The sequence below is a fragment of the Pleurodeles waltl genome, chromosome 6 (genome assembly GCF_031143425.1).
Source record: "Pleurodeles waltl isolate 20211129_DDA chromosome 6, aPleWal1.hap1.20221129, whole genome shotgun sequence".
Taxonomy (NCBI): domain Eukaryota; kingdom Metazoa; phylum Chordata; class Amphibia; order Caudata; family Salamandridae; genus Pleurodeles; species Pleurodeles waltl.
In genome coordinates, this window is record NC_090445.1 from 4,230,813 (window position 1) to 4,257,795 (window position 26,983).

A 26,983-nucleotide genomic window follows, 5' to 3' on the forward strand; every position below is an offset into this window, starting at 1 on the left:
AAAGCCATACTGAGAGAGCTGATTGGCTGCCGCCAAAGAAAAAAAACTAAAACACAGGACACAATCTCTGAGTCTTGAATATTTTAAAAAGGGCATATAAGGAGTAGAATAGGCCATACTGACCCCCAGGCCATAGTCAAGGATCCTCGAAGGGCCTGGTTTCAATTTTAAACAAAATCAAAGAAAGACACAAAATTTGCAATTTCATGTTCAGGCTCATGAATTCCTAACACCTGGAATGGTGGCCAAGGACTGCAAGCATGTGCAGTGGGCTTGGCCTCAGTGGAAGATGGAGAGCAGACCCAGTGGCCACCCCCTGCTTCATACACCAGAAGGGTGTACGCACCAAGGGTTGGCCTTAGTGGAAGGTAGGGAGCATGGCCTAGACACAGGCAAGACCCAGTGGCCATGCCCTGCAGCAGGTTGGAGGCAGGGCTTGCCTGTAGGCCTGACCCAGTGGCCACTCGCAGCAGGTTGGAGTCAGGGCTTGCCTGTAGGCCTGACCCAGTGGCCATGCCCTGCAGCAGGTTGGAGTCAGGGCTTGCCTGTAGGCCTGACCCAGTGGCCATGCCCTGCAGCAGGTTGGAGTCAGGGCTTGCCTGTAGGCCTGACCCAGTGGCCATGCCCTGCAGCAGGTTGGAGTCAGGGCTTGCCTGTAGGCCTGACCCAGTGGCCATGCCCTGCAGCAGGTTGGAGGCAGGGCTTGGCTGTAGGCAGCACTCTGTGGCCACCCCCTGCTTCATACATCAGAAGGCCGTACGCACCAAGGGTTGGCCTTAGTGGAAGGTAGGGAGCATGGCCTAGACACAGGCAAGACCCAGTTACCATTCCCTGCTGTCCACATCAGAAGTCTGTGTGCAGCGGGGGCTGGCCACTCGCAGCAGGTTGGGGGCAGGGCTTGGCTGTAGGCATGCCTCTGTGGCCACCCCCTATGGCATACCTGTTACAAATGGGCCTTTCCTGTGCAAACTTATAGAAAGAGCAGCTTTTGACCAGATGTTACAATTCATTGAAGACAATTCCAGACTTTCAGACACCAAACTGGATTCCGCCCGGGACGAGGCACTGAATGTGCGCTCATCGCAATCGGAGGTGATCTCAAAAACACAGTCGACCACTGCTTTGTATCACCCACAAAGCAATACATGGAACAGGACCGCTCTTCATCAGGAATAAAATCACCAAATACACGCAACAAAGAAACCTCCGCTACAGGTGGTACATACTTCTCTGTTTAAGTGGCCAAACTATGGAATTCATTGCCCCCAAATATAAGATCGACAGATAACTATCTTATCTTCATAAGACTACTCAAGAGTTCCCTCTTTCCTTCATAACCACCATATCCAAACGGCAAAGGACTGCGTATGCCTTTGTGTGTGTGTGTGTATATATACATGTACATATAAGTATGTATACAGTATGTATACGGTATGTCTATATGTGTATTTATTTATGCATATAAATGTGTATAATATTCTGTGCTTAACATGTTCATAGGTCATTCCATAGCTCCTAGGTAAGTTGTTATATTAGATGAATTCCTGCTTTCATTTTTATCTATCACAATGAGCAAACGCGATCCTGTTTAATCAGCAAGCATATGGCTGTGGAAAACTGAGGAAAGATAAAATAATGTTAGAAAAGTACACATATTAATTAACCTCAAATATTGCTAATGTTGAAACTCTGTGTTTATACAACACAACTTTCAATTTCAAAATATTATACCCATTAATATATTCCTTACACATATATTCCCTAACTATGTATTCACATATCTATTAATTTATTACTTTAGTCCTACTGTACAAGAGGAAATAAATATATATATTTTTTTAAAATACTCCCTCGTAAGCTTTACTCTGTTTCCCAATCACCATATGTCATGTCTCTATCAGTCTATCCTCCATCCCCACTCTGACTCATCCCAAACCCATTCTACTACGTTCATCTCCTAAATAACCCTGCCTAAGCTCTTCCCTCCTCTTCCACATCTAACTCACCCAAACCTCCGTTTAGTACCATGATCTCCCAAACACCCTACTAAATTCTCCCTCATTCATCTCACCTTTGACTCATCCAAAGCCCCTCCTGCTACTATGATCTCCCTCACCCTTTCCACAGACTCTTCCCTCCTCCATCACTCCTTTACTCATCCCAAGCCTCATCCTATTACTATAAACTCCCAATTAACACTTCTGGATTCTTCCCTCCTCCATCCCCCCATTACTCCAGTCAACCCAACTAACAAACTCACACATCCGCGGCTCAAATTAACTCATAAACATACTACTACTGTAGTCATACCTCCCTATACTAATACTGTACTCTTACCTCCCTATACTAATGCTACTACTGTACTCATACCTCCCTATACTAATATTGTACTCATACCTCCCTAAACTAATGCTAATACTGTACTCATACCTCCCTATACTAATACTGTACTCATACCTCCCTATACTAATGCTAATACTGTACTCATACCTCCCTATACTAATACTGTACTCATACCTCCCTATACTAATGCTAATACTGTACTCATACCTCCCTGTACTAATACTGTACTCATACCTCCCTATACTAATGCTACTACTGTACTCATACCTCCCTAAACTAATACTAATACTGTACTCATACCTCCCTAAACTAATACTGTACTCTTACCTCCCTATACTAATACTGTACTCATACCTCCCTATACTAATGCTAATACTGTACTCATACCTCCCTATACTAATACTGTACTCTTACCTCCCTATACTAATGCTAATACTGTACTCATACCTCCCTATACTAATACTGTACTCTTACCTCCCTATACTAATACTGTACTCATACCTCCCTATACTAATGCTGATACTGTACTCATACCTCCCTATACTAATACTGTACTCATACCTCCCTATACTAGTACTGTACTCATACATCCCTATACTAATACCAATACTGTACTCATATCTCCCTATACTAATACTGTACCCATACCTCCCTAAACTAATACTAATACTGTACTCATACCTCCCTAAACTAATACTGTACTCTTACCTCCCTATACTAATACTGTACTCATACCTCCCTATACTAATGCTAATACTGTACTCATACCTCCCTATACTAATACCGTACTCATACCTCCCTATACCAATACTGTACTCTTACCTCCCTATACTAATGCTAATACTGTACTCATACCTCCCTATACTAATACTGTACTCTTACCTCCCTATACTAATACTGTACTCATACCTCCCTATACTAATGCTAATACTGTACTCATACCTCCCTATACTAATACTGTACTCATACCTCCCTGTACTAATACTGTACTCATACCTCCCTATACTGATACTAATACTGTACTCATTCCTCCCTATACTAATACTAATACTGTACTCATACCTCCCTATACTAATACTGTACTCTTACCTCCCTATACTAATGCTAATACTGTACTCATACCTCGCTATACTAATACTGTACTCTTACCTCCCTATACTAATACTGTACTCAGACCTCCCTATACTAATGCTGTACTCATACCTCCCTGTACTAATACTGTACTCATACCTCCCTATACTGATACTAATACTGTACTCATTCCTCCCTATACTAATACTAATACTGTACTCATACCTCCCTATACTGATACTAATACTGTACTCATACCTCCCTATACTGATACTAATACTGTATTCATACCTCCCTATACTAATACTGTACTCATACCTCCCTATACTAATACTGAACTCATGCCTCCCTATACTGATACTAATACTGTACTCATACCTCCCTATACTAATGCTAATACCGTACTCATACCTCCCTATACTAATACTGTACTCTTTCCTCCCTATACTAATGCTAATACTGTACTCATACCTCCCTATACTAATACTGTACTCTTACCTCCCTATACTAATACTGTACTCATACCTTCCTATACTAATGCTAATACTGTACTCATACCTCCCTATACTAATACTGTACTCATACCTCCCTGTACTAATACTGTGCTCATACCTCCCTATACTGATACTAATACTGTACTCATACCTCCCTATACTAATACTGTACTCCTACCTCCCTCTACTAATACTATACTCATACCTCCCTATACTAATACTAATACTGTACTCATACCTCCCTATACTAATACTGTACTCATACCTCCCTGTACTAATACTGTACTCATACCTCCCTATACTGATACTAATACTGTACTCATACCTCCCTATACTAATACTGTACTCCTACCTCCCTCTACTAATACTATACTCATACCTCCCTATACTAATACTAATACTGTACTCATACCTCCCTATACTAATACTGTACTCATACCTCCCTGTACTAATACTATACTCATACCTCCCTATACTAATACTAATACTGTACTCATACATCCCTATACTAATACTAATGCTGTACTCATATTTCCCTATACTAAACCACCACTAATTCCTCTCAGCGCTCGTCTGTGGGGCAGGCTCTGTGGCCGCCCCTGGCGCCGAAGGCCGCACTCAGCAAGGGTTGGCACTCGCATGAGTCTGGGGGCAGGGCTCGGCTGTGGGGCAGGCTCCGTGGCCGCCCCTGGGCCGAAGGCCGCACTCAGCAAGGGTTGGCACTCGCATGAGTCTGGGGGCAGGGCTCGGCTGTGGGGCAGGCTCCGTGGCCGCCCCTGGGCCGAAGGCCGCACTCAGCAAGGGTTGGCACTCGCATGAGTCTGGGGGCAGGGCTCGGCTGTGGGGCAGGCTCCGTGGCCGCCCCTGGCGCCGAAGGCCGCACTCAGCAAGGGTTGGCACTCGCATGAGTCTGGGGGCAGGGCTCGGCTGTGGGGCAGGCTCCGTGGCCGCCCCTGGGCCGAAGGCCGCACTCAGCAAGGGTTGGCACTCGCATGAGTCTGGGGGCAGGGCTCGGCTGTGGGGCAGGCTCCGTGGCCGCCCCTGGGCCGAAGGCCGCACTCAGCAAGGGTTGGCACTCGCATGAGTCTGGGGGCAGGGCTCGGCTGTGGGGCAGGCTCTGTGGCCGCCCCTGGCGCCGAAGGCCGCACTCAGCAAGGGTTGGCCGCTCGCATGAGTCTGGGGGCAGGGCCCGGCTGTGGGGCAGGCTCTGTGGCCGCCCCTGGCGCTGAAGGACACACTCAGCAAGGGTTGGCACTCGCATGAGTCTGGGGGCAGGGCTCGGCTGTGGGGCAGGCTCCGTGGCCGCCCCTGGGCCGAAGGCCGCACTCAGCAAGGGTTGGCCGCTCGCATGAGTCTGGGGGCAGGGCCCGGCTGTGGGGCAGGCTCTGTGGCCGCCCCTGGGTCAAAGGCCACACTCAGCAAGGGTTGGCACTCGCATGAGTCTGGGGGCAGGGCCCGGCTGTGGGGCAGGCTCTGTGGCCGCCCCTGGCGCTGAAGGACACACTCAGCAAGGGTTGGCACTCGCATGAGTCTGGGGGCAGGGCTGGGGGCAGGGCCCGGCTGTGGGGCAGGCTCCGTGGGCGCCCCTGGGCCGAAGGCCACACTCAGCAAGGCTTGGCCACTCGCATGAGTCTGGGGGGAGGGCTCGGCTGTGGGGCAGGCTCCGTGGCCGCCCCTGGGTCAAAGGCCACACTCAGCAAGGGTTGGCACTCGCATGAGTCAAAAACCAGTGTTCCCAATTACACATCATGTTAGGTAATTGGACTAAAACATCCACATTTAATATTGCAGTGCAAAGGTCAACTTTACAAAAAAGCAACATTGACATGAGAGAAATGTGCTTGACTGCATCACAGACTGTGTAACAATTACTCCACCCTCCTAATACTCATGAGAGCACCTCAGTGTGATGATACCTTTCAGCACAGATGGAGCCCCTCGCATCCTGCTTGCAGGGAAACCACTTTCTTAAGAGGAGAATGCATTGGAACAGACTTCCATTAACCATCTGTGCAGAGTATTATGAGCTATTTCTTACCACGATCGCCGTCTGGATGGGAGGGCTCCAGGTGGGTGGGGGGTCTCAGCTCTTACCTGCACTCCATGGAGCCCGATTCACACGACTATTGGTGGAGTCCGGGGTCACGTCACAGTTTTGAATATGAATTAGGACCTCTTATGAATTGTTAGCAATTTTAATATTAGAAAAAGCTGTTAATTTCCCTTCCAGAACTCTGCTCCTCCCCCCTCTGCGTACACACTGCTGTGTCCCCTCATACACTGCTGTGTCCCCCCATACAAAGCTGTGTCCCCTCATACCCTGCTGTGTCCCCTCATACCCTGCTGTGTCCCCTCATACCCTGCTGTGTCCCCTCATACAAAGCTGTGTCCCCCCATACCCTGCTGTGTCCCCTCATACACTGCTGTGTCCCCTCATACACTGCTGTCTCTGACCCCTGCCACCTCTGCGACACACTGCTGTGTCCCCTCATACACTGTGTCCCCTCATACACTGCTGTGCCCCCTCATACACTGCTGTGTCCCCTCATACCCTGCTGTCTCTGACCCCTGCCACCTCTGCCACACATGTGTCCCCTCATACACTGCTGTGTCCCCTCATACACTGCTGTCCCCTCATACACTGCTGTGCCCCCTCATACACTGCTGTGTCCCCTCATACACTGTGTCCCCTCATACACTGCTGTGCCCCCTCATACACTGCTGTGTCCCCTCATACACTGCTGTGTCCCCTCATACACTGCTGTGTCCCCTCATACACTGCTGTCCCCTCATACACTGCTGTGTCCCCTCATACACAGCTGCCTCTGATTACCCCTGATCTCATCTCTTGCATGTTGCCGTCAGGTAATCCCGGTTTTTCAACCAGCAGCACTTTGTAATCCGAGAATGAAAATCCCAACTCGCAGGTTACAACCCCCAGACCCCCAGAATGAGAAACCACAGAGCTCAGGGGGTGAAAGGCCCCTTTAAAGGCGCCCCCGTCCGCTGTGGGCAGTGTGACCCCAGGACTGAGGGCTCCTCACAGAAGGGGGGGGGGGGGGTGCCAGGCACTTTACTGCCCCCCGGGAGCACCCTGGGCGGGGGCTCGGGGGCACAGACGTGCTTGCTGTGATGGAGCCCAGGGCAGACTCCTGCAGAGAGAGGCCCTGCAGCTGCTATCGGGGGCCTTTGTTTGGCTGAGTCTGTGCGCCCCCCTGAACTGAACTAAGGAGCGGGTGTTCGGAGACAAATGCTTAACTTTCCATACATTTATTAAAACTGATATTTGAGTCACGAGGCACTGGGAAGACTTATTACTGGTGATACTACTGAGGCTGGCACGTGTTACCCACCTAGAAGGTTTCCTGATTCATAGCGCCTTTCACACCACTACTCGCAGCGCTGTCTGGTGCACGGAGGGCAGCGCTTCTACCCGCCGGGGCTGCCAGTCATGCCAGGGCGTCTACTGTCCTAGTCATATCAGTGCCTGGCATGGCTTCCATTGAAAAGAAGTAACTCTTATTATAGAAGAGGCTGGGTACCCCCGGCCTAAACTTGGGGCAGTCACCCCCAGTACCCCTCAGGAGCAGGTGCCCAGACCTGCACTCATTCACCCCTAGTGCCCCCCGGAAGCCGGTGCCCAGGCCTGCACTCATTCACCCCTAGTGCCCCCCGGAAGCCGGTGCCCAGGCCTGCACTCATTCACCCCTAGTGCCCCCCGGATGCCGGTGCCCAGGCCTGCACTCATTCACCCCCTGTGCCCTCAGAAGCTGGTGCCCAGCCCTGCACTCGTTCACCCCCTGTGCCCTCAGAAGCTGGGGCCCAGCCCTGCACTCATTCACCCCCAGCGCCCCCCAGAAGCTGGGGCCCAGGCCTGCACTCATTCACCCCCAGCGCCCCCCAGAAGCTGGTGCCCAGGCCTGCACTCATTCACCCCCAGTACCCCTCAGGAGCAGGTGCCCAGGCCTGCACTCATTCACCCCCAGTGCCCCAAAGAAGCAGGTGCCAGGCCTGCACTCATTCACCCCCTGTGCCCCACAGAAGCAGGTGCCCAGGCCTGCACCCTCCTTCAGCCTGTTACCCTGACCCCGCTGCAGCCCTCAGTCCCCACGCAGAACCCCTCACTCTCTCTGACCACGCTGCATCCCACAGTCACCCCGCTGCACCCCTCAGTCACCCCGCTGTACCCCTCAGTCACCCTGACCACGCTGCACTCCTCAGTCACCACGCTGAATCCCTGTCACCAGGCAGCACCCCTCATTCACACCGCTGCACCCCTCAGTCACCACACTGCACCCCTCAGTCACACCGCTGCACCCCCTCACTCCCCCTGACCCCGCTGCACCCCTTAGTCACCAGGCAGCACCCCTCATTCACCACTCTGCACCCCTCAGTCACCAGGCAGCACCCCTCATTCACCACTCTGCACCCCTCAGTCACCAGGCAGCACCCCTCATTCACCCCGCTGCGCCCCTCAGTCACCACACTGCACCCCTCAGTCACACCGCTGCACCCCCTCAGTCCCCCTGACCCCGCTGCACCCCTCAGTCATCAGGCAGCACCCCTCATTCACCCCGCTGCACCCCTCAGTCACCAGGCAGCACCCCCTCAGTCCCCCTGACCCCGCTGCACCCCTCAGTCACCAGGCAGCACCCCTCATTCACCACTCTGCACCCCTCAGTCACCAGGCAGCACCCCTCATTCACCACTCTGCACCCCTCAGTCACCAGGCAGCACCCCTCATTCACCACTCTGCACCCCTCAGTCACCAGGCAGCACCCCTCATTCACCCCGCTGCGCCCCTCAGTCACCACACTGCACCCCTCAGTCACACCGCTGCACCCCTCAGTCCCCCTGACCCCGCTGCACCCCTCAGTCACCAGGCAGCACCCCTCATTCACCCCGCTGCACCCCTCAGTCACCAGGCAGCACCCCTCATTCACCCCGCTGCACCCCTCAGTCACCAGGCAGCACCCCCTCAGTCCCCCTGACCCCGCTGCACCCCTCAGTCACCAGGCAGCACCCCTCATTCACCACTCTGCACCCCTCAGTCACCAGGCAGCACCCCTCATTCACCCCGCTGCGCCCCTCAGTCACCACACTGCACCCCTCAGTCACACCGCTGCACCCCCTCAGTCCCCCTGACCCCGCTGCACCCCTCAGTCACCAGGCAGCACCCCTCATTCACCCCGCTGCACCCCTCAGTCACCAGGCAGCACCCCTCATTCACCCCGCTGCACCCCTCAGTCACCAGGCAGCACCCCCTCAGTCCCCCTGACCCCGCTGCACCCCTCAGTCACCAGGCAGCACCCCTCATTCACCACTCTGCACCCCTCAGTCACCAGGCAGCACCCCTCATTCACCACTCTGCACCCCTCAGTCACCAGGCAGCACCCCTCATTCACCACTCTGCACCCCTCAGTCACCAGGCAGCACCCCTCATTCACCACTCTGCACCCTTTCTCCTCCCTCTGCAGGTCCGCTGAGGGGACCCACATGCGAGCCGAAGCCGATGACCAGACCCCCCCACATGGACTTGTCTTACACCCAGAGTAAAGCGCCAAGAGGCTGCGTCGGTGGAGGAGGCGCCCGTGAAGTGCACGTCCTGAACGTGGACCAGTCTGAAGAGAAGGTAAGTGCGGGGGGGGGAGTGGGGGTGATCCCGGGGTAGGATACTCACAACATCGATCCAGCAGAGGGTCAGTCCAATGGCGGGGAGGGGGTCCGAGACACCATCTACGGGCAGAGGAGGGGACTGAGACCCCATCCAGGGGCAGAGGAGGGGACTGAGACCCCATCTAGGGGCAGAGGAGGGGTCAGAGACCCCTGCCAGGGGCAGAGCAGGGGGTCTGAGACACCTGCCAGGGGCAGAGGAGGGGTCTGAGACCCCATCTAGGGGCAGAGGAGGGGACTGAGACCCCATCTAGGGGCAGAGGAGGGGGTCTGAGACACCTGCGAGGGGCAGAGGAGGGGACTGAGACCCCATCTAGGGGCAGAGGAGGGGACTGAGACCCCATCTAGGGGCAGAGGAGGGGTCAGAGACCCCTGCCAGGGGCAGAGGAGGGGACTGAGACCCCATCTAGGGGCAGAGGAGGGGGTCTGAGACACCTGCGAGGGGCAGAGGAGGGGACTGAGACCCCTGCCAGGGGCAGAGGAGGGGGTCTGAGACACCTGCCAGGGGCAGAGGAGGGGTCTGAGACCCCATCTAGGGGCAGAGGAGGGGGTCTGAGACACCTGCGAGGGGCAGAGGAGGGGACTGAGACCCCATCTAGGGGCAGAGGAGGGGACTGAGACCCCATCTAGGGGCAGAGGAGGGGGTCTGAGACACCTGCGAGGGGCAGAGGAGGGGACTGAGACCCCATCTAGGGGCAGAGGAGGGGACTGAGACCCCATCTAGGGGCAGAGGAGGGGTCAGAGACCCCTGCCAGGGGCAGAGGAGGGGACTGAGACCCCATCTAGGGGCAGAGGAGGGGGTCTGAGACACCTGCGAGGGGCAGAGGAGGGGACTGAGACCCCTGCCAGGGGCAGAGGAGGGGGTCTGAGACACCTGCCAGGGGCAGAGGAGGGGTCTGAGACCCCATCTAGGGGCAGAGGAGGGGGTCTGAGACACCTGCGAGGGGCAGAGGAGGGGACTGAGACCCCATCTAGGGGCAGAGGAGGGGACTGAGACCCCATCTAGGGGCAGGGGAGGGGTCAGAGACCCCTGCCAGGGGCAGAGGAGGGGGTCCGAGACACCATCCAGGGGCAGAGGAGGGGACTGAGACCCCATCCAGGGGCAGAGGAGGGGACTGAGACCCCATCTAGGGGCAGAGGAGGGGGTCAGAGACACCATCTAGGGGCAGAGGAGGGGGTCAGAGACACCATCTAGGGGCAGAGGAGGGGGTCTGAGACACCATCTAGGGGTGGAGGAGGGGGTCTGAGACACCTGCCAGGGGCAGAGGAGGGGGTCTGAGACACCTGCCAGGGGCAGAGGAGGGGACTGAGACACCATCCAGGGGCAGAGGAGGGGACTGAGACACCATCCAGGGGCAGAGGAGGAGGACGAGACACCTGCCAGGGGCAGAGGAGGGGACTGAGACCCCATCCAGGGCAGAGGAGGGGTCTCAGTCACCATCTAGGGGTGGAGGAGGGGGTCTGAGACACCTGCCAGGGGCAGAGGAGGGGGTCTGAGACACCATCCAGGGGCAGAGGAGGGGACTGAGACACCATCCAGGGGCAGAGGAGGAGGACGAGACACCTGCCAGGGCCAGAGGAGGGGACTGAGACCCCATCCAGGGGCAGAGGAGGGGTCTGAGACACCACCTAGGGGCAGAGGAGGGGTCAGAGACACCATCCAGGGGCAGAGGAGGAGTCCGAGACACCTGCCAGGGGCAGAGGAGGGGACTGAGACCCCATCCAGGGGCAGAGGAGGAGTCAGAGACACCTGCCAGGGGCAGAGGAGGGGACTGAGACCCCATCCAGGGGCAGAGGAGGGGACTGAGACACCATCCAGGGGCAGAGGAGGAGGACGAGACACCTGCCAGGGCCAGAGGAGGGGACTGAGACCCCATCCAGGGGCAGAGGAGGGGTCTGAGACACCACCTAGGGGCAGAGGAGGGGTCAGAGACACCATCCAGGGGCAGAGGAGGAGTCCGAGACACCTGCCAGGGGCAGAGGAGGGGACTGAGACCCCATCCAGGGGCAGAGGAGGAGTCAGAGACACCTGCCAGGGGCAGAGGAGGGGACTGAGACCCCATCCAGGGGCAGAGGAGGGGTCTGAGACACCACCTAGGGGCAGAGGAGGGGTCAGAGACACCATCCAGGGGCAGAGGAGGAGTCCGAGACACCTGCCAGGGGCAGAGGAGGGGACTGAGACACCATCTAGGGGTAGAGGAGGGGACTGAGACCCCATCCAGGGGCAGAGTAGGGGTCCGAGACACCATCTAGGGGCAGAGGAAGGGTCTGAGACACCTGCCAGGGGCAGAGGAGGGGACTGAGACCCCATCCAGGGGCAGAGGAGGGGGTCTGAGACCCCATCCAGGGGCAGAGGAGGGGACTGAGACCCCATCCAGGGGCAGAGGAGGGGTCTGAGACACCTGCGAGGGGCAGGGGAGGGGTCAGAGAAACTTACCAGGGGCAGAGGAGGGGACTGAGACACCATCTAGGGGTGCAAGAGGGGGTCTGAGACACCTGCGAGGGGCAGAGTAGGGGTCTGAGACACCATCTGGGGAGGGGTCTGAAACACCTGCCTAGACTGTGTGAGACAGTGTGGATGGGATAGCTCGCAGTGATGGGTGAGACACTAGATCAGGGTGAGACGCCGGGTGGATGGGATGGCTCGCAGTGATGGGTGAGACACTAGACTGTGTGAGACAGTGTGGATGGGATGGCTCGCAGTGATGGGTGAGACGCCAGACCGGTGTGAGACAGTGTGGATGGGATGACTCGCAGTGATGGGTGAGACACTAGACTGAGTGAGACAGTGTGGATGGGATGGCTCGCAGTGATGGGTGAGACGCCAGACCGGGGTGAGACGCCAGGTGGATGGGATGACTCGCAGTGATGGGTGAGACACTAGACTGTGTGAGACAGTGTGGATAGGATGGCTCACAGTGATGGGTGAGACACTAGACTGTGTGAGACAGTGTGGACCGGATGACTCGCAGTGATGGGTGAGACACTAGACTGTGTGGGACAGTGCGGATGGGATGGCTCGCAGTGATGGGTGAGACACTAGAATGTGTGAGACAGTGTGGATGGGATGGCTCACAGTGATGGGTGAGACACTAGACTGTGTGAGACAGTGTGACGGGATGGCTCGCAGTGATGGGTGAGACACTAGACTGTGTGAGACAGTGTGGATGGGTTGGCTCGCAGTGATGGGTGATGGCTCACAGTGATGGGTGAGACACTAGACTGTGTGAGACAGTGTGGATGGGTGATGGCTCGCAGCGATGGGTGAGACACTAGACTGTGTGAGACAGTGTGGATGGGATGGCTCGCAGTGATGGGTGATGCCTCGCAGTGATGGGTGAGACACTAGACTGTGTGAGACAGTGTGACGGGATGGCTCGCAGTGATGGGTGAGACACTAGACTGTGTGAGACAGTGTGACGGGATGGCTCGCAGTGATGGGTGAGACACTAGACTGTGTGAGACAGTGTGGATGGGTTGGCTCGCAGTGATGGGTGATGGCTCGCAGTGATGGGTGAGACACTAGACTGTGTGAGACAGTGTGCATGGGATGGCTCGCAGTGATGGGTGAGACACTAGACTGTGTGAGACAGTGTGACGGGATGGCTCGCAGTGATGGGTGAGACACTTGACTGTGTGAGACAGTGTGGATGGGTTGGCTCGCAGTGATGGGTGATGGCTCGCAGTGATGGGTGAGACACTAGACTGTGTGGGACAGTGCGGATGGGATGGCTCGCAGTGATGGGTGATGCCTCGCAGTGATGGGTGATGGCTCGCAGTGATGGGTGAGACACTAGACTGTGTGGGACAGTGCGGATGGGATGGCTCGCAGTGATGGGTGAGACACTAGACTGTGTGAGACAGTGTGGATGGGATGGCTCGCAGTGATGGGTGAGACACTAGACTGTGTGAGACAGTGTGGATGGGATGGCTCGCAGTGATGGGTGAGACACTAGACTGTGTGAGACAGTGGGGATGGGATGGCTCGCAGTGATGGGTGAGACACTAGACTGTGTGAGACAGTGTGGATGGGTTGGCTCGCAGTGATGGGTGATGGCTCGCAGTGATGGGTGAGACACTAGACTGTGTGAGACAGTGTGGATGGGATGGCTCGCAGTGATGGGTGAGACACTAGACTGTGTGAGACAGTGTGGATGGGATGGCTCGCAGTGATGGGTGAGACACTAGACTGTGTGAGACAGTGTGGATGGGTTGGCTCACAGTGATGGGTGATGGCTCGCAGTGATGGGTGAGACACTAGACTGTGTGAGACAGTGTGGATGGGTTGGCTCGCAGTGATGGGTGATGGCTCGCAGTGATGGGTGAGACACTAGACTGTGTGAGACAGTGTGGATGGGTTGGCTCGCAGTGATGGGTGATGGCTCGCAGTGATGGGTGAGACACTAGACTGTGTGGGACAGTGCGGATGGGATGGCTCGCAGTGATGGGTGAGACACTAGACTGTGTGAGACAGTGTGGATGGGTTGGCTCGCAGTGATGGGTGATGGCTCACAGTGATGGGTGAGACACTAGACTGTGTGAGACCGTGTGGATGGGATGGCTCGCAGTGATGGGTGAGACACTAGACTGTGTGAGACAGTGTGGATGGGATGGCTCGCAGTGATGGGTGAGACACTAGACTGTGTGAGACAGTGTGGATGGGTTGGCTTGCAGTGATGGGTGATGGCTCGCAGTGATGGGTGAGACACTAGACTGTGTGAGACAGTGGGGATGGGATGGCTCGCAGTGATGGGTGAGACACTAGACTGTGTGAGACAGTGGGGATGGGATGGATCGCACTAGACTGTGTGAGACAGTGTGGATAGGATGGCTCGCAGTGATGGGTGAGACACTAGACTGTGTGAGACAGTGTGAATGGGATGGCTCGCAGTGATGGGTGAGACACTAGACTGTGTGAGACAGTGTGGATGGGTTGGCTCGCAGTGATGGGTGATGCCTCGCAGTGATGGGTGAGACACTAGACTGTGTGAGACAGTGTGGATGGGATGGCTCACAGTGATGGGTGAGACACTAGACTGTGTGAGACAGTGGGGATGGGATGGCTCACAGTGATGGGTGAGACACTAGACTGTGTGAGACAGTGGGGATGGGATGGCTCACAGTGATGGGTGAGACACTAGACTGTGTGAGACAGTGTGGATGGGTTGGCTCGCAGTGATGGGTGATGCCTCGCAGTGATGGGTGAGACACTAGACTGTGTGAGACAGTGTGACGGGATGGCTCGCAGTGATGGGTGAGACACTAGACTGTGTGAGACAGTGTGGATGGGTTGGCTCACAGTGATGGGTGAGACACTAGACTGTGTGAGACAGTGTGGATGGGTTGGCTCGCAGTGATGGGTGAGACACTAGACTGTGTGAGACAGTGTGGATGGGTTGGCTCGCAGTGATGGGTGATGCCTCGCAGTGATGGGTGAGACACTAGACTGTGTGAGACAGTGTGACGGGATGGCTCACAGTGATGGGTGAGACACTAGACTGTGTGAGACAGTGTGGATGGGATGCTCACAGTGATGGGTGAGACACTAGACTGTGTGAGACAGTGTGGATGGGATGGCTCGCAGTGATGGGTGAGACACTAGACTGTGTGAGACAGTGTGGATAGGATGGCTCGCAGTGATGGGTGAGACACTAGACTGTGTGAGACAGTGTGAATGGGATGGCTCGCAGTGATGGGTGAGACGCTAGACTGTGTGAGACAGTGTGGATGGGTTGGCTCGCAGTGATGGGTGATGCCTCGCAGTGATGGGTGAGACACTAGACTGTGTGAGACAGTGTGGATGGGATGGCTCACAGTGATGGGTGAGACACTAGACTGTGTGAGACAGTGTGGATGGGTTGGCTCGCAGTGATGGGTGAGACACTAGACTGTGTGAGACAGTGTGGATGGGTTGGCTCGCAGTGATGGGTGATGCCTCACAGTGATGGGTGAGACACTAGACTGTGTGAGACAGTGTGACGGGATGGCTCACAGTGATGGGTGAGACACTAGACTGTGTGAGACAGTGTGGATGGGATGCTCACAGTGATGGGTGAGACACTAGACTGTGTGAGACAGTGTGGATGGGATGGCTCGCAGTGATGGGTGAGACACTAGACTGTGTGAGACAGTGTGGATGGGATGGCTCACAGTGATGGGTGAGACACTAGACTGTGTGAGACAGTGGGGATGGGATGGCTCACAGTGATGGGTGAGACACTAGACTGTGTGAGACAGTGGGGATGGGATGGCTCACAGTGATGGGTGAGACACTAGACTGTGTGAGACAGTGTGGATGGGTTGGCTCGCAGTGATGGGTGATGCCTCGCAGTGATGGGTGAGACACTAGACTGTGTGAGACAGTGTGACGGGATGGCTCGCAGTGATGGGTGAGACACTAGACTGTGTGAGACAGTGTGGATGGGTTGGCTCACAGTGATGGGTGAGACACTAGACTGTGTGAGACAGTGTGGATGGGTTGGCTCGCAGTGATGGGTGAGACACTAGACTGTGTGAGACAGTGTGGATGGGTTGGCTCGCAGTGATGGGTGATGCCTCGCAGTGATGGGTGAGACACTAGACTGTGTGAGACAGTGTGACGGGATGGCTCACAGTGATGGGTGAGACACTAGACTGTGTGAGACAGTGTGGATGGGATGCTCACAGTGATGGGTGAGACACTAGACTGTGTGAGACAGTGTGGATGGGATGACTCGCAGTGATGGGTGAGACACTAGACTGTGTGAGACAGTGTGGATGGGATGGCTCACAGTGATGGGTGAGACACTAGACTGTGTGAGACAGTGGGGATGGGATGGCTCACAGTGATGGGTGAGACACTAGACTGTGTGAGACAGTGTGGATGGGTTGGCTCGCAGTGATGGGTGATGCCTCGCAGTGATGGGTGAGACACTAGACTGTGTGAGACAGTGTGACGGGATGGCTCGCAGTGATGGGTGAGACACTAGACTGTGTGAGACAGTGTGGATGGGTTGGCTCACAGTGATGGGTGAGACACTAGACTGTGTGAGACAGTGTGGATGGGTTGGCTCGCAGTGATGGGTGAGACACTAGACTGTGTGAGACAGTGTGGATGGGATGGCTCGCAGTGATGGGTGAGACACTAGACTGTGTGAGACAGTGGGGATGGGATGGCTCGCAGTGGTGGGCGAGACACCAGACCGGGGTGAGAGGCCGGGTGGATGCCAGGGCCTTGGAAGCCCTCCAGGCTTGAATTGCTGGAAGTGGACGGGGTGAGGGGAGGGTGGTCTCCCTCTGAGGACAAACAATGGTGTCTGCCAGGGAGAAGTCTGTTATAAATAGTCGGTGACCCCTCGCCCCAGGACTGCGTCACCTCCCGGGAGGTGGCCGGGAGCCAGGACCAGGGGCATGCCCTGGCACAGGGCTGTTCTGGCAGGAAGTTCTGGGTCCAGCCCGAGAGCCGGGCACCCTGGCATGGCGAGGCCCAGGCACCTCATCTGGTCCGCCTTCTTCTCCTCTATTCGTCTCCCTCTCACTCCTCTGCCTTCTTCTCTCTCCCATTCCCTCTCACTCCTCTGTCCTCTCCTTTGTCCCATTCCCTCTCACTCCTCTGCCTTCTTCTCTGTCCCATTCCCTCTCACTCCTCTGCCTTCTTCTCTGTCCCATTCCCTCTCACTCCTCTGCCTTCTTCTCCTCTGTCTCTGCCCTCTCACTCCTCCACCTTCTCCTATGTCCCAGCCCTCTCACTCCTCTGCCTTCGTCTCCTCTCCCTCTCACTCCTCTGCCTTCTCCTCTGTCCCAGTCCCTCTCACTTCTCTGTCCTTCCTTCTTCTCCTCTGTCGCAGTCCATCTCACTCATCTGCCTTCTCCTCTGTCACAGTCCCTCTCACTCCTCTGTTCTGCCTTTTTCTCCTCTGTTCCTCTCACTCTCACTCCTCTGCCTTCTTCTCCTTTGTCCCAGTCCCTCTCACTCCTCTGTCCTGCCTTCTGCTCCTCTGTCCTCTCCTCTGTCCCAGTCCCTCTCACTCCTCCATCCTCTCGTTTGAGCCAACCCCTCTGTCCTCTGCCTTCTTCTCCTCTGTCCCAGTTCTTTCACTCCTCTGCCTTCTTCTCCTCTGTCACAGTCCCTCACACTCCTCCACCTTCTCCTCTGTCCCAGTCCCTCACACTCCTCTGTCGTCTTCTCCTCTGTCCCACTCCCTCTCACTCCTCCTCCTGTCTCTGTTGCCCCCCCTCCTCCTGTCTCTGTTGCCCTCACCCCCCCTCCTCCTGTCTCTGTTGCCCTCACCCCCCTCCTCCTGTCTCTATTGCCCTCACCCCCTCCTCCTGTCTCTGTTGCCCTCCCCCCTCCTCCCCCTGTCTCTGTTGCCCTCACCCCTCCTCCTCCTGTCTCTGTTGCCCTCACCCCCCTCCTCCTGTCTCTGTTGCCCTCACCTCCCTCCTCCTGTCTCTGTTGCCCTCCCCCTCCTCCCCTGTCTCTGTTGCCCTCACCCCTCCTGTCTGTTGCCCTCACCCCTCCTGTCTCTGTTGCCCTCCCCCTCCTCCCCCTGTCTCTGTTGCCCTCACCCCTCCTCCACCTGTCTCTGTTGCCCTCACCTCCCTCCTCCTGTCTCTGTTGCCCTCCCCCCTCCTCCCCTGTCTCTGTTGCCCTCCCCCCTCCTCCTCCTGTCTCTGTTGCCCTCCCCCCTCCTCCCCTGTCTTTGTTGCCCCCCTCCTCCTCCTGTCTCTGTTGCCCTCACCCCCCCTCCTCCTGTCTCTGTTGCCCTCACCCCTCCTCCTCCTGTCTCTGTTGCCCTCACCCCCCTCCTCCTGTCTCTGTTGCCCTCCCCCTCCTCCTGTCTCTGTTGCCCTCCCCCCTCCTCCCCCTGTCTCTGTTGCCCTCACCCCTCCTCCTGTCTCTGTTGCCCTCACCCCCCTCCTCCTGTCTCTGTTGCCCTCACCTCCCTCCTCCTATCTCTGTTGCCCTCCCCCCTCCTCCCCTGTCTCTGTTGCCCTCCCCCCTCCTCCTCCTGTCTCTGTTGCCCTCCCCCCTCCTCCCCTGTCTCTGTTGCCCCCCTCCTCCTCCTGTCTCTGTTGCCCTCACCCCCCCTCCTCCTCTCTCTGTTGCCCTCACCCCTCCTCCTCCTGTCTCTGTTGCCCTCACCCCCCTCCTCCTGTCTCTGTTGCCCTCACCCCCCTCCTCCTGTCTCTGTTGCCCTCCCCCTCCTCCTGTCTCTGTTGCCCTCACCCCTCCTCCTCCTGACTCTGTTGCCCTCACCCCCCTCCTCCTGTCTCCGTTGCCCTCCCCCCTCCTGTCTCTGTTGCCCTCCCCCTCCTCCTGTCTCTGTTGCCCTCACCCCCCTCCTCCTGTCTCTGTTGCCCTCCCTCCTCCTGTCTCTGTTGCCCTCCCCCTCCTCCACCTGTCTCTGGTACCCTCCCCCCCTCCTCCTGTCTCTGTTGCCCTCACCCCTCCTGTCTCTGTTGCTCTCACCCCTCTTCCTCCTGTCTCTGTTGCCCTCCCCCTCCTCCTGTCTCTGTTGCCCTCCCCCCTCCTGTCTCTGTTGCCCTCCCTCCTCCTGTCTCTGTTGCCCTCACCCCCCTCCTCCTGTCTCTGTTGCTCTCACCCCTCTTCCTCCTGTCTCTGTTGCCCTCCCCCTCCTCCTGTCTCTGTTGCCCTCCCCCTCCTCCCCTGTCTCTGTTGCCCTCCCCCCTCCTGTCTCTGTTGCCCTCCCTCCTCCTGTCTCTGTTGCCCTCACCCCCCTCCTCCTGTCTCTGTTGCCCTCACCCCTCCTCCTCCTGTCTCTGTTGCCCTCCACCTCCTCCTGTCTCTGTTGCCCTCACCCCCCTCCTCCTGTCTCTGTTGCCCTCACCCCCCTCCTCCTGTCTCTGTTGCCCTCCCCCTCCTCCACCTGTCTCTGGTACCCTCCCCCCTAGTCCCCCTGTCTCTGTTGCTCTCACCCCTCCTCCTCCTGTCTCTGTTGCTCTCACCCCTCCTCCTCCTGTCTCTGTTGCCCTCACCCCTCCTCCTCCTGTCTCTGTTGCCCTCACCCCTCCTCCTCCTGTCTCTGTTGCCCTCACCCCTCCTCCTCCTGTCTCTGTTGCTCTCACCCCTCCTCCTCCTGTCTCTGTTGCCCTCCCCCCTAGTCCCCCTGTCTCTGTTGCTCTCACCCCTCCTCCTCCTGTCTCTGTTGCTCTCACCCCTCCTCCTCCTGTCTCTGTTGCCCTCACCCCTCCTCCTCCTGTCTCTGTTGCCCTCACCCCTCCTCCTCCTGTCTCTGTTGCCCTCACCCCTCCTCCTCCTGTCTATGTTGCTCTCACCCCTCCTCCTCCTGTCTATGTTGCTCTCACCCCTCCTCCTCCTGTCTCTGTTGCCCTCCCCCTCCCCCCTCATGGGTGCTCAGGGTCCCCACAGTAACCTGCCTCCTCTTGCTTCCAGACTTCTGCTTTGACTGTAAACCTGTTGAAAGGTGCGAGGCCGAGTGAGAAACCCATCATCATCATCAATGCAGAAGGATTCATAACATTCAGCCCCTTCCCCCAGGACCTGGAGCCCGAAATCTATGTAAGTACACCTGGGCCCCTGAGACCTGGGCCCCAGAGACCTCAGCCTATGGGCCCCTGAGACCTGGGCCCCAGAGACCTCAGCCTATGGGCCCCTGAGACCTGGGCCCCTGAGACCTGGGCCTCTGAGACCTGAGCCTATGAGCCCCTGAGGCCTGCTTCCCTGAGACCTGGGCCCCTGAGATCTGTACTCACGAGACCTTAGCCCCCGAGACCTGCTCCCCTGAGACCTGCTCCCCTGAGACCTGGGCCCCTGAGACCTGAGCCTATGGGCCCCTGAGATCTGCTCCCCTGAGACCTGGGCCCCTGAGACCATGGACCCCTGAGATCTGCTCCCCTGAGACCTTAGCCCCCGAGACCTGGGCCCCTGAGACCTGAGCCTATGGGCCCCTCAGATCTGCTCCCCTGAGACCTGGGCCCGAGACCTGAGCCTATGGGCCTCTGAGACCTGCTCCCCTGAGACCTGGGCCTTTGACACCTGCTTCTCTGAGACCTGCTCCCCTGAGACCTGGGCCCCTGAGACCTGAGCCTCTGGGTCCTTGAGACCTGCTTCCCTGAGACCTTAGCCCCCGAGACCTGGGCCCCTGAGACCTGAGCCTATGGGCCTCTGAGACCTGCTCCCCTGAGACCAGGGCCTATGAGACCTGCTCCCCTGAGACCTGGGCCCCTTAGATCTGCTCCCCTGAGACCTGCTCCCCTGAGATCTGTACTCACGAGACCTGGGCCCCAGAGACCAGGGCCCCTGAGACCTGTGCCCCTGCGACCTGCATCCCTGCAACCTGCTCCCCTGAAACCTGCACAACTGAGACCTGCGCATGCGCACACTACTTGGGGCAGAGTAGGCGAAGAAACAGTGAGGGAACATACTCCAAGGAAGAGTGTGAGGTTACCCACAGGAGCAGTGTCGGTGTACACTCAGGAGCAGTGAGGGCACAGGGCAGTGGCTGGGAGAGAGGGCAGAGGGCACAGGGCAGTGGCTGGGAGAGAGGGCAGTGGCTGGAAGTGAGGGCAGAGGGCACAGGGCAGGGGCTGGGAGAGAGGCCATAGGGCAGGGGCTGGGAGAGAGGCCATAGGGCAGTGGCTGGGAGAGAGGTCACAGGGCAGGGGCTGGGAGAGAGGCCACAGGGCAGGGGCTGGGAGAGAGGCCACAGGGCAGTGGCTGGGAGAGAGGGCAGTGGCTGGAAGTGAGGGCAGAGGGCACAGGGCAGTGGCTGGGAGAGAGGTCACAGGGCAGGGGCTGGGAGAGAGGCCACAGGGCAGTGGCTGGGAGAGAGGGCAGTGGCTGGAAGTGAGGGCAGAGGGCACAGGGCAGGGGCTGGGAGAGAGGCCATAGGGCAGGGGCTGGGAGAGAGGCCATAGGGCAGTGGCTGGGAGAGAGGTCACAGGGCAGGGGCTGGGAGAGAGGCCACAGGGCAGGGGCTGGGAGAGAGGCCACAGGGCAGTGGCTGGGAGAGAGGGCAGTGGCTGGAAGTGAGGGCAGAGGGCACAGGGCAGTGGCTGGGAGAGAGGTCACAGGGCAGGGGCTGGGAGAGAGGCCACAGGGCAGTGGCTGGGAGAGAGGGCAGTGGCTGGAAGTGAGGGCAGAGGGCACAGGGCAGGGGCTGGGAGAGAGGCCATAGGGCAGGGGCTGGGAGAGAGGCCATAGGGCAGTGGCTGGGAGAGAGGTCACAGGGCAGGGGCTGGGAGAGAGGCCACAGGGCAGGGGCTGGGAGAGAGGCCACAGGGCAGTGGCTGGGAGAGAGGGCAGTGGCTGGAAGTGAGGGCAGAGGGCACAGGGCAGTGGCTGGGAGAGAGGGCAGTGGCTGGAAGTGAGGGCAGAGGGCACAGGGCAGTGGCTGGGAGAGAGGTCACAGGGCAGGGGCTGGGAGAGAGGCCACAGGGCAGTGGCTGGGAGAGAGGGCAGTGGCTGGAAGTGAGGGCAGAGGGCACAGGGCAGTGGCTGGGAGAGAGGGCAGTGGCTGGAAGTGAGGGCAGATGGCACAGGGCAGTGGCTGGGAGAGAGGGCAGGGGCTGGGAGAGAGGCCACAGGGCAGTGGCTGGGAGAGAGGGCAGTGGCTGAGAGAGAGGGCAGTGGCTGGGAGAGAGGGCAGTGGCTGGGAGAGAGGGCACAGGGCAGGGGCTGGGAGAGAGGGCAGTGGCTGAGAGAGAGGGCAGTGGCTGGAAGTGAGGGCAGTGGCTGGAAGTGAGGGCAGTGGCTGGGAGAGAGGGCAGTGGCTGGGAGAGAGGGCAGTGGCTGGAAGTGAGGGCAGTGGCTGGGAGAGAGGGCAGAGGGCACAGGGCAGGGGCTGGGAGAGAGGGCAGTGGCTGAGAGAGAGGGCAGTGGCTGGAAGTGAGGGCAGTGGCTGGGAGAGAGGGCAGTGGCTGGGAGAGAGGGCAGAGGGCACAGGGCAGGGGCTGGGAGAGAGGGTACAGGGCAGGGGCTGGGAGAGAGGGCAGTGGCTGGAAGTGAGGGCAGAGGGCACAGGGCAGTGGCTGGGAGAGAGGGCACAGGGCAGTGGCTGGGAGAGAGGGCAGTGGCTGGAAGTGAGGGCAGAGGGCACAGGGCAGTGGCTGGGAGAGAGGGCACAGGGCAGTGGCTGGGAGAGAGGGCAGTGGCTGGAAGTGAGGGCAGAGGGCACAGGGCAGTGGCTGGGAGAGAGGGCACAGGGCAGTGGCTGGGAGAGAGGGCAGTGGCTGGAAGTGAGGGCAGAGGGCACAGGGCAGGGGCTGGGAGAGAGGGCAGTGGCTGGGAGAGAGGGCAGTGGCTGAAAGAGAGGCAGAGGGCACAGGGCAGTGGCTGGAAGAGAGGCAGAGGGCACAGGGCAGTGGCTGTGAGAGAGGGCAGAGGGCATAGGGCAGTGGCTGGGAGAGAGGGCAGTGGCTGGGAGAGAGGGCAGAGGGCACAGGGCAGGGGCTGGGAGAGAGGGCAGTGGCTGGAAGTGAGGGCAGAGGGCACAGGGCAGTGGCTGGGAGAGAGGGCACAGGGCAGTGGCTGGGAGAGAGGGCAGTGGCTGGAAGTGAGGGCAGAGGGCACAGGGCAGGGGCTGGGAGAGAGGGCACAGGGCAGGGGCTGGGAGAGAGGGCACAGGGCAGGGGCTGGGAGAGAGGGCAGGGGCTGGGAGAGAGGGCAGTGGCTGGGAGAGAGGGCAGTGGCTGGAAGTGAGGGCAGAGGGCCCAGGGCAGGGGCTGGGAGAGAGGGCACAGGGCAGTGGCTGGGAGAGAGGGCAGTGGCTGGAAGTGAGGGCAGAGGGCACAGGGCAGGGGCTGGGAGAGAGGGCAGTGGCTGGGAGAGAGGGCAGTGGCTGGAAGAGAGGCAGAGGGCACAGGGCAGTGGCTGTGAGAGAGGGCAGAGGGCATAGGGCAGTGGCTGGGAGAGAGGGCAGTGGCTGGGAGAGAGGGCAGAGGGCACAGGGCAGGGGCTGGGAGAGGGGGCAGAGGGCATAGGGCAGTGGCTGGGAGAGAGGGCAGTGGCTGGGAGAGAGGGCAGAGGGCACAGGGCAGGGGCTGGGAGAGAGGGCAGTGGCTGGAAGTGAGGGCAGAGGGCACAGGGCAGTGGCTGGGAGAGAGGGCAGTGGCTGGAAGTGAGGGCAGAGGGCACAGGGCAGGGGCTGGGAGAGAGGGCACAGGGCAGGGGCTGGGAGAGAGGGCAGTGGCTGGGAGAGAGGGCAGTGGCTGGAAGTGAGGGCAGAGGGCACAGGGCAGTGGCTGGGAGAGAGGGCACAGGGCAGTGGCTGGGAGAGAGGGCAGTGGCTGGAAGTGAGGGCAGAGGGCACAGGGCAGTGGCTGGAAGTGAGGGCAGAGGGCACAGGGCAGTGGCTGGGAGAGAGGGCACAGGGCAGTGGCTGGGAGAGAGGGCAGTGGCTGGAAGTGAGGGCAGAGGGCACAGGGCAGGGGCTGGGAGAGAGGGCAGTGGCTGGGAGAGAGGGCAGTGGCTGAAAGAGAGGCAGAGGGCACAGGGCAGTGGCTGGAAGAGAGGCAGAGGGCACAGGGCAGTGGCTGTGAGAGAGGGCAGAGGGCATAGGGCAGTGGCTGGGAGAGAGGGCAGTGGCTGGGAGAGAGGGCAGAGGGCACAGGGCAGGGGCTGGGAGAGAGGGCAGTGGCTGGAAGTGAGGGCAGAGGGCAGAGGGCAGTGGCTGGGAGAGAGGGCACAGGGCAGTGGCTGGGAGAGAGGGCAGTGGCTGGAAGTGAGGGCAGAGGGCACAGGGCAGGGGCTGGGAGAGAGGGCACAGGGCAGGGGCTGGGAGAGAGGGCACAGGGCAGGGGCTGGGAGAGAGGGCAGGGGCTGGGAGAGAGGGCAGTGGCTGGGAGAGAGGGCAGTGGCTGGAAGTGAGGGCAGAGGGCCCAGGGCAGGGGCTGGGAGAGAGGGCACAGGGCAGTGGCTGGGAGAGAGGGCAGTGGCTGGAAGTGAGGGCAGAGGGCACAGGGCAGGGGCTGGGAGAGAGGGCAGTGGCTGGGAGAGAGGGCAGTGGCTGGAAGAGAGGCAGAGGGCACAGGGCAGTGGCTGTGAGAGAGGGCAGAGGGCATAGGGCAGTGGCTGGGAGAGAGGGCAGTGGCTGGGAGAGAGGGCAGAGGGCACAGGGCAGGGGCTGGGAGAGGGGGCAGAGGGCATAGGGCAGTGGCTGGGAGAGAGGGCAGTGGCTGGGAGAGAGGGCAGAGGGCACAGGGCAGGGGCTGGGAGAGAGGGCAGTGGCTGGAAGTGAGGGCAGAGGGCACAGGGCAGTGGCTGGGAGAGAGGGCAGTGGCTGGAAGTGAGGGCAGAGGGCACAGGGCAGGGGCTGGGAGAGAGGGCACAGGGCAGGGGCTGGGAGAGAGGGCAGTGGCTGGGAGAGAGGGCAGTGGCTGGAAGTGAGGGCAGAGGGCACAGGGCAGTGGCTGGGAGAGAGGGCACAGGGCAGTGGCTGGGAGAGAGGGCAGTGGCTGGAAGTGAGGGCAGAGGGCACAGGGCAGTGGCTGGAAGTGAGGGCAGAGGGCACAGGGCAGTGGCTGGGAGAGAGGGCACAGGGCAGTGGCTGGGAGAGAGGGCAGTGGCTGGAAGTGAGGGCAGAGGGCACAGGGCAGGGGCTGGGAGAGAGGGCAGTGGCTGGGAGAGAGGGCAGTGGCTGAAAGAGAGGCAGAGGGCACAGGGCAGTGGCTGGAAGAGAGGCAGAGGGCACAGGGCAGTGGCTGTGAGAGAGGGCAGAGGGCATAGGGCAGTGGCTGGGAGAGAGGGCAGTGGCTGGGAGAGAGGGCAGAGGGCACAGGGCAGGGGCTGGGAGAGAGGGCAGTGGCTGGAAGTGAGGGCAGAGGGCAGAGGGCAGTGGCTGGGAGAGAGGGCACAGGGCAGTGGCTGGGAGAGAGGGCAGTGGCTGGAAGTGAGGGCAGAGGGCACAGGGCAGGGGCTGGGAGAGAGGGCACAGGGCAGGGGCTGGGAGAGAGGGCACAGGGCAGGGGCTGGGAGAGAGGGCAGGGGCTGGGAGAGAGGGCAGTGGCTGGGAGAGAGGGCAGTGGCTGGAAGTGAGGGCAGAGGGCCCAGGGCAGGGGCTGGGAGAGAGGGCACAGGGCAGTGGCTGGGAGAGAGGGCAGTGGCTGGAAGTGAGGGCAGAGGGCACAGGGCAGGGGCTGGGAGAGAGGGCAGTGGCTGGGAGAGAGGGCAGTGGCTGGAAGAGAGGCAGAGGGCACAGGGCAGTGGCTGTGAGAGAGGGCAGAGGGCATAGGGCAGTGGCTGGGAGAGAGGGCAGTGGCTGGGAGAGAGGGCAGAGGGCACAGGGCAGGGGCTGGGAGAGGGGGCAGAGGGCATAGGGCAGTGGCTGGGAGAGAGGGCAGTGGCTGGGAGAGAGGGCAGAGGGCACAGGGCAGGGGCTGGGAGAGAGGGCAGTGGCTGGAAGTGAGGGCAGAGGGCACAGGGCAGTGGCTGGGAGAGAGGGCAGTGGCTGGAAGTGAGGGCAGAGGGCACAGGGCAGGGGCTGGGAGAGAGGGCACAGGGCAGGGGCTGGGAGAGAGGGCAGTGGCTGGGAGAGAGGGCAGTGGCTGGAAGTGAGGGCAGAGGGCACAGGGCAGTGGCTGGGAGAGAGGGCACAGGGCAGTGGCTGGGAGAGAGGGCAGTGGCTGGAAGTGAGGGCAGAGGGCACAGGGCAGTGGCTGGAAGTGAGGGCAGAGGGCACAGGGCAGTGGCTGGGAGAGAGGGCACAGGGCAGTGGCTGGGAGAGAGGGCAGTGGCTGGAAGTGAGGGCAGAGGGCACAGGGCAGGGGCTGGGAGAGAGGGCAGTGGCTGGGAGAGAGGGCAGTGGCTGAAAGAGAGGCAGAGGGCACAGGGCAGTGGCTGGAAGAGAGGCAGAGGGCACAGGGCAGTGGCTGTGAGAGAGGGCAGAGGGCATAGGGCAGTGGCTGGGAGAGAGGGCAGTGGCTGGGAGAGAGGGCAGAGGGCACAGGGCAGGGGCTGGGAGAGAGGGCAGTGGCTGGAAGTGAGGGCAGAGGGCACAGGGCAGTGGCTGGGAGAGAGGGCACAGGGCAGTGGCTGGGAGAGAGGGCAGTGGCTGGAAGTGAGGGCAGAGGGCACAGGGCAGGGGCTGGGAGAGAGGGCACAGGGCAGGGGCTGGGAGAGAGGGCACAGGGCAGGGGCTGGGAGAGAGGGCAGGGGCTGGGAGAGAGGGCAGTGGCTGGGAGAGAGGGCAGTGGCTGGAAGTGAGGGCAGAGGGCCCAGGGCAGGGGCTGGGAGAGAGGGCACAGGGCAGTGGCTGGGAGAGAGGGCAGTGGCTGGAAGTGAGGGCAGAGGGCACAGGGCAGGGGCTGGGAGAGAGGGCAGTGGCTGGGAGAGAGGGCAGTGGCTGGAAGAGAGGCAGAGGGCACAGGGCAGTGGCTGTGAGAGAGGGCAGAGGGCATAGGGCAGTGGCTGGGAGAGAGGGCAGTGGCTGGGAGAGAGGGCA

The 26,983-nt window shown here is 59.5% G+C and overlaps 1 protein-coding gene across 1 annotated transcript in view; it reads left to right on the plus strand.

Moving 5' to 3' along the window:
* Positions 1 to 26,983, plus strand: part of ENG (endoglin) — a 186,963-nt gene that overhangs the window by 64,370 nt on the left and 95,610 nt on the right. Inside the window, exons 2-3 of the mRNA XM_069236953.1 lie at positions 9,386 to 9,540; positions 19,978 to 20,103. Of these exons, the coding sequence (XP_069093054.1) occupies positions 9,386 to 9,540; positions 19,978 to 20,103 (281 nt within the window). The remainder of the gene's footprint in view (positions 1 to 9,385; positions 9,541 to 19,977; positions 20,104 to 26,983) is intronic.